At 38.8% G+C, this 7,159-nt stretch overlaps 1 protein-coding gene across 1 annotated transcript in view; it reads left to right on the forward strand.

Moving 5' to 3' along the window:
• The window catches only part of LOC140953135 (brefeldin A-inhibited guanine nucleotide-exchange protein 1-like), a 50,413-nt gene that overhangs the window by 13,718 nt on the left and 29,536 nt on the right, over positions 1-7,159 (forward strand). The window contains exons 16-21 of the mRNA XM_073402637.1: positions 275-445; positions 1,668-1,752; positions 3,124-3,289; positions 5,428-5,579; positions 5,867-5,995; positions 6,642-6,800. Coding sequence (XP_073258738.1) covers positions 275-445; positions 1,668-1,752; positions 3,124-3,289; positions 5,428-5,579; positions 5,867-5,995; positions 6,642-6,800 — 862 coding nt within the window. The remainder of the gene's footprint in view (positions 1-274; positions 446-1,667; positions 1,753-3,123; positions 3,290-5,427; positions 5,580-5,866; positions 5,996-6,641; positions 6,801-7,159) is intronic.

Consider the following 7,159-nt stretch of genomic DNA (forward strand, 5'->3'; position numbering starts at 1 on the left):
TCGTTTTACTATGATGTAGTGGTTGTTGTAATAACTTTCTGTCAAAAGGAAAAATTTTATCTCGTTCATAGAGTTATTTTGAAGGAATGCTGTCTTGTTCTTTCTTTTGGTCTTTGTAGTATACACCTATAGTCTTATTACATGTATTTCAGGAAATATTTCAAAGATATTGTTTTTAGAAAAAAATAAGAATCCTTTTTAATTGTAGATTGTAAAGCATGTGCAGATGATCACAACTTCTTTCCTGACGATTGTGTCTTTGTTTTTTGTTTAGTTTCAGCAGGGAAGTGATGTATAGCTACATTGACAAGTTCAACTTCACAGACATGGACTTTGTGACAGCCTTACGGCTGTTTCTCAACAACTTCCGTCTCCCTGGAGAAGCTCAGAAAATTGATCGTCTCATGGAGAAGTTTGCCAGTAGATATCTAGAAACTAATCCAAGGTAACGTCATACATAACTAAATAACATTGACACCTATGCTTCTTATTGTTTAATGTTAAGAACAGCGTTGCAATACTAGTTAACCTGATTGGTTGCAGCCTTAAACTTCTCTGACACTGGAAAAGTGTATACTTGAAATCATTGTATGGCTGGATCCGCAAGTGCACAAGATGCAGCGATTCCTGCATTCTGATTGGCTACCCGAGCAGGCAAGATAGGCTCAGCTTGCCCACGTGGTATTTCCTGGATTGATCCTGCAAGAAAGTTCCTGTATTGATCAAGCTTGTTCGGCCAAGATGGCTGAATAATTGCCTTGTTCTTATTTGCGCAAAAAAGATTTTAGCTATGATCCAGCCCATTTGACCTCACGCTTCGTCCATAACGCTTGTGTACCAATTGCTTCATTCCATATATTTGACTAGAATTTGGTATTAATTTTGTTTCACGTAGAGTAAATGCTGTGGGCCCAGTTGTTCGAGCGACAATTATCACTAACCTAGTGATAACTTTCACTCTAGTTTCCTGTTTATTTAATCCAAAAGTATTTTCCTCATTCTGTCAATTTTAACTAGATATTTCAGAGCATCCAAAAAGAAAATTTGGGGCAAAAATAATTTAAAGAAATTGCTTCATAATTTATATTCAGTTTTTGTGCTAACCTAGAGTAACCCAGGGTAACGAAGCCCTGATCTTTTAGTAATGTTTAAAACATAAACAGCAGTGATTTCTCACGGGTTAGCAATTCTCCAGACTGATTGCCATTCATTTCCTTAAAGAAGTAGTTGAGAGAATTTAATTAAAAAAATTGGAGCACTTTCCCTTTGGTGATCATTTTATCAAATCTCGTAACCTTTTATTTTGATTATGTACTGATACTGTTAGAAGAAAACTGTAGTCGGTCATTCTTGGGACCTGGGGCCTGTTTCTCGAAAGTCCCGATAATTAACGGGCCCGTTAAGCTGTTGCCGTTGACATTAAAGATCGAGGTTTCAATAGTTTTACATCTAACATGATAAAACCATCAGTTAATGAAACAAAATGGAGTAGTTTGCTAGCCAGGATCCGCGCTCTTACTCTTTATATTTCGATTTGAATAGTTGATTTCGGACCCGAAAAGTTACTGGGACTTTCAAGAATCGGGCCCCCGAAGAGTTAAGGCAGACAAATGTGGTTTGTAGGTGTATCATAATATGCTAATGTGATATTTACTTCCCTGTTTCAGTAATGAAGTGTTTGCAAGTGCTGATGCAGCCTACGTTTTAGCATTCTCCATTATCTTGTTGACAACTGATCTACATAATAACCAGGTAACTACTGTTACTTAGTGTTGAAAAAATATGAGGTACTGGATACAGTCCAATGGCAATAAAATATTAGCATCCGTTCGTTATTCATCAACTGTGTCCCTGATCATGTGCGCTAGTTTCGTTATCTGCTACATCACTTTTAGTTCATCTTTTGAAATCTCCTTTGTTTTTTAACCCACCCTTTCCCACCCGCGGGCCGCATCAGAGGGGAACGGCCTCGGTCTTGCCTTTCCCTTGATGCGGCTTTGCTTGTTCCGGCAAAGGATAAAGATAATTTTGTTATATATATCTGTGGTCCCCATTCTCGTTTTCTTTTTGCCTATGCACTAGGCTGAAATGTTTGGCAATGGAAAAGACCTGACCTCTATCAGGCGAACCTGATTAAAGCGGTCACCCTTTATTAAGCGATCACTCTTGTCTCTTAATTACTGTAGAGCTCACCTCTGTTACATAAGTCTTCACTTCTATTAAAATATCACCTTGTCAAGGTATATGTTACAAGTTCAATAGATACACAGAGCTCTCAATAAAAATTGAAGTAGCCAGCAGGTTTGATTAGAGTAACTGACCGTATCAACTAAGGGCCATTGTTTCCCCCCAAAATTTTAAAATTTCTAAGCCCTAAACTGTTTTATTCAAGTTTCGGTTTATCAGCCACACAATCAACTCCTTCAAGCAATTAACACAAATGACGGTAATTCAATTACGTACATTTGCTAGTGAACAAATTCTGGGTAAATCTATGTAAAAAGGTGTGGGAAATTGACTGAAATACGATATTGACATTACTAATGCGCACCATAAATCCAGTGTTTCTTTATGAATTAAAAAACACATCATAATTACGTTTTCATTGAGATGTTAACTAAGATATATTTTTTGTTTACGATAATGTTAAAACGTCATAATTGCTTCTTCTTACGCGAAAAAGGTAACCGACTTCTCTGAGCAAAGTAGCCGACGCGTTTCGTCGGTCGTCGGTACTTATTGAAAGCCCTGATACACTGCATGTACATGGCGTTCAGTGGTCTTTTACTCCCTTTTTTTGGCAAAAGAAGAGTTAGAAATACGTTGAGGTCAATTTTTGTTTTATCGATATTTTGCTTCGTCACCATCTTCTTTATGTTGATAAAGTCAGGTTGTCAAACCTCTGTATTAAATTGTTAGCCTTTTATCTTAAACGGTCATTTGGCCATTCTTCAAGGGTGACCTCTTAATACAGGCTTGACTGTATTCTGTTTTGTCCTTGTACGTGTACTCTCATTGGTTAGCATAATAATTTGTTGAGTGCATAGGGCAAAAATATATATTTCAGTGAATACAGTGTCGAGGGACAGGAAACCACGGTGAAAACTTTTTGTTGCTTTGCAGGTAAAAAGAAAGATAACAAAGGAACAATACATCACAATGAACAAAGGAATCAACGACAGCAAAGATTTACCACAAGAGTATCTTGAGTCTATTTATGATGAGATTTCACAGAATGAGATCAAAATGAGAAGTGCTCCAAAAAACACCAATAGATACAGCACTATATGTAAGTAGCAGAAGCTTCCTCATACAAAAATATAAGCTGAACGTTTCGTCGTTGTTGTTTTTTATTACTTCACGACTGTTATTGCAGATGGTTTTCATGTTTATGACTAAATATCCGGAATTTTGAACCCTTGGTTGTCCTAAAGTGACCGGATCTTGGGCTAAAATACGTGTTGCCTTCCAGTAACCTTTCTTACACTGAATCCGCCAGCGGGCAAGATGAAACTAATCCTGCGTTCTGATTGGCTACTCCAGCGTGCAAGGATTTCTTGCTTTGATCCCTCAAGAAAAAGTTCTCGTTTTGGCCATACAATATTGAATAAATTCTTTATTAACCAAGCTTATTCGGTCAAGATGGCTGGATTTTGGCATCGTTCGGTTTTGCGTTTTTTATTGAAGTCGAGGAACTTAGCCAATATCCAGTCATCTTGACATCACTCTTGGTCAATGACGCATATACAGTGCTTTACCACTGTTCAACTGACTTTACTGTTAGGAATTCTTGGTTACCCTGTGCCCATTGGTTTTTTCGTATTTCTGCTCATCCATTTTTCAGTAACTCGATGTTAGGGTTCATTTTTTGGGAAGCCATTTCAAAGTCTCAATGTTCTAGTTGCCTTGGTCAAAGTTATTAAAGTGAAATTGTTATGAAACCCATTAGATTCCTTTTTTATATTTTTTTGTTAGCTCTTTTGGACCTGACCATACATAACGTTCAATAGCATTCCTATCATTTTGAACTTCTTACCATCGCATTGATTTATTCAGTCACAATTTGTGAACAATAAACAAATGTCAAGGACAAAGACATACCGGAGGACAGACAGGGAGCAGTATACAAGATCAAATGTTGCGACTGCCAGGCTTCTTACATTGGTGAAACCGGCAGAAACCTAAGCACGCGACTGACCGAACACAAACGAGCGACGAGGAATGGTGACGTCAACAATCACATTGCTGAGCACCATTTACAGACGAAACATAAAATTGATTGGGACTCTGCGACATGTATAACGCATTCTACAGACTACTATCAACGTCTTACTTTAGAAAGCTGGTTTACTAACTTAGAACAAACGCCCCTGAATCGTAGCAAACAGTTACCAGCGCCGTACAAACGACTTATTGACGAGATCAAGCAAAACTAACTACGAGAGAACGACTGGAGAACTGACAATTTGACTAACAATAGACGGATCGAAACGCACCAGTTACAGATTACGAGTCTTCATAGCCAATAATATCACGGCTTAACTGACAGACGACCAATAACATCGCGACATAATTGACCAATCAGATCAATAACCAGAGTTTAATACCATCAACTGACGTGATACAGCTCACTTTGACTCTGAAGATGACTACCGCACAGTTTGTCGAAACGTCAGTCACTGTCAACAACAACAGTCCTATTCAGGACTACGTTCACCCGGACAATCAAACTCAACCTACTTTTGAAATGACTCCTGGGTTCAAACCTTCCACAATAAACAAAGGATTGCGCACGGTCAGGGAGATTCCAACATAAACTACAGCACCGTTGTTTTCCTCTTTGATGTTTGCTTGTTTTCATAACCAGTCTCCTCTACTAACTATGCCTTGGTTAAAAAGTAAACAAGCTTCTCACAATGCCTGGGCATGTTCAGCTGCATCCGAGATCTGCATAGGATAGGCGAACCCAATAATTGGTTCATTATTCATTCAAAATAATTTATACGTTAACATGCTTGCCTCGATCGATGTTAAGTTCTCGTCGTCACTTTTTCTGTTCCTCGGTAAATTCGAGATATAAAGGATGTTAAGCGAAGCAGATATTCTTCAAATAGCAGTTGCCATCCACTGAGTTGTAGTTTTGCTGTTTTTACCATGTTTTTAAGGCAAAGGTTTGGCTGTTTCTTCACAAAGTTTAACGCTATTTTCTTCAGCTCTACGTAAACCACTGAGCTAACCCAAACACGTACCCAGGGCTTCTCGAGTGCCGTCCATTTTTCTGGCAATAGCCTGTACTACTGACGTCATGTTACCGAATATTCGCTAACGTCTACAAAAATTTGGTCAACGCTAGCTGGTTTAAACGAATAAGCCGAGGGATTTGAGGCAGTCAATAATGATATTAATTTATTTATTTCTTTGTTCCAGATCTTCAGAATGAAAAACAGAGGCGACTTTTGTATTATCAAGAAATGGAGCAAATGGCGCAGACGGCCAAGACCCTGATAGAGGGAGTGAGTCAGATACAGACCACGTTCACTTCTGCTACTCATGTGGAACATATTAGACCCATGTTCAAGGTATTTACCCCTTTTTGTGAGTATTTATTCTGCAGTGCAATCTCGATATATCAAACTGTCAAGAGACTGGAAAAATTGTTCGTAATAACAAGACATCAGTGTTTTGTTCCATAAATTACTTTATAAGAATGTCATTCGTTATACCGAGGTGTTGTTTGCCACATGTGGTGTTCGATGCTTACCTCTGGCCTTACTTAAATTTATCGATCTTACCGATAGTGAAGGCTGCAACGAGATATAATATTGCACTTTTCATTGACCTTTATTTTGTGTTTATGTTTTTGCAGGTGACCTGGAGTCCGTTCCTCGCAGCATTTAGTGTAAATCTGCAGCATTCGGATGACCAGCAAGTGGCTTCGCTGTGTTTGGACGGCATTCGTTGTGCAATCAGAATTGGATGCATATTTGGAATGCAGGTAATGTCAAGTCTGCAATCGACATTTTCTGGACAAATGTCCTTGGGACTGTGATGCAGTATCCGTAATTATATGTGATGTCTGGGTGCCAAAAGTGTCGAAAATGTTCGTGGCATCTTTCCTTCTCTACCCTACCATCAACAATGATGAAAGTTGGGAAAACTTCTGGATACACTTGTTCGTGGGGTGGGGGAAGGGGTTGGGCATGTGTGATTTGAAAAAAGCCCCACAAATGCAAATTTGTCCTAAGAGTTTTATCTATGATTTTGGGTGCAGTGGTTGCAGTTTACATTTCCTGTATGATTGGGCGTAATGCAAAGTGTCCTTTTTTACTTACAATTAATTCTTCGTTTACGTAATGGATGAAAAATTGGTATGATTGTCAAAAATTACAAGAATAAGACGTAGTGGTTGGCAACCAGAATGAAATTTCGTCTGTGCTGGCAAGGAGAGTATGAGTCAACACGAGCTGTCACCTTGTTTCAGTTGAATCATTGCTCAGGCTTCGTCCACACGTTTTCGGTTATATTCACACAAAAACGCTAGATTGATGGAAATACAATTGCATGCTTTAGTTTACAGGGCAGGTAGATCACTTTTCGTTACATGAAAAACTCTTTTTGCATGTTTGCATTGTACATTTCAGCTGGAGCGTGACAGTTTTGTCCAGGCCCTGTCACGCTTTACACTCCTGACAGCAACAGCAGGACTGCACGAAATTAAAACCAAGAACATTGACACCATCAAGACCCTAATCACTGTCGCACAGACAGATGGGAACTATCTTGGACGGGCTTGGCATGAGGTACTTAAACTATAAGCACAAATGAGGCCTTGATTGTATGGTGGCAATGAATAGGAAGCGATAATCAAACAAATACCTCTACGCCCAAATTTATGTAAAGGAAATCTGGAGGAAGTAAAGGAACCTCCAAGCCTTTCAATATGTAAAAAAGATTTATCGTCAGTTGGGCAATTTATCCAAGGAGACGAAGATGGTCGTTCCTGCGGGGATTTTGCAAGCTATCTCTATGAGACCAAATCATTTCCGCCAAAAATTAAGCCTTATACACTAGGGGTAGAGCGTGCTTTGCTTATATCTTATCGATTTATTTCTTTCAAATCGTAAAGTTACTAAACAAAGCGGTTCGTGTTATAAATGAT

This window comes from Porites lutea, chromosome 11, assembly GCF_958299795.1.
Source record: "Porites lutea chromosome 11, jaPorLute2.1, whole genome shotgun sequence".
Lineage (NCBI taxonomy): Eukaryota > Metazoa > Cnidaria > Anthozoa > Scleractinia > Poritidae > Porites > Porites lutea.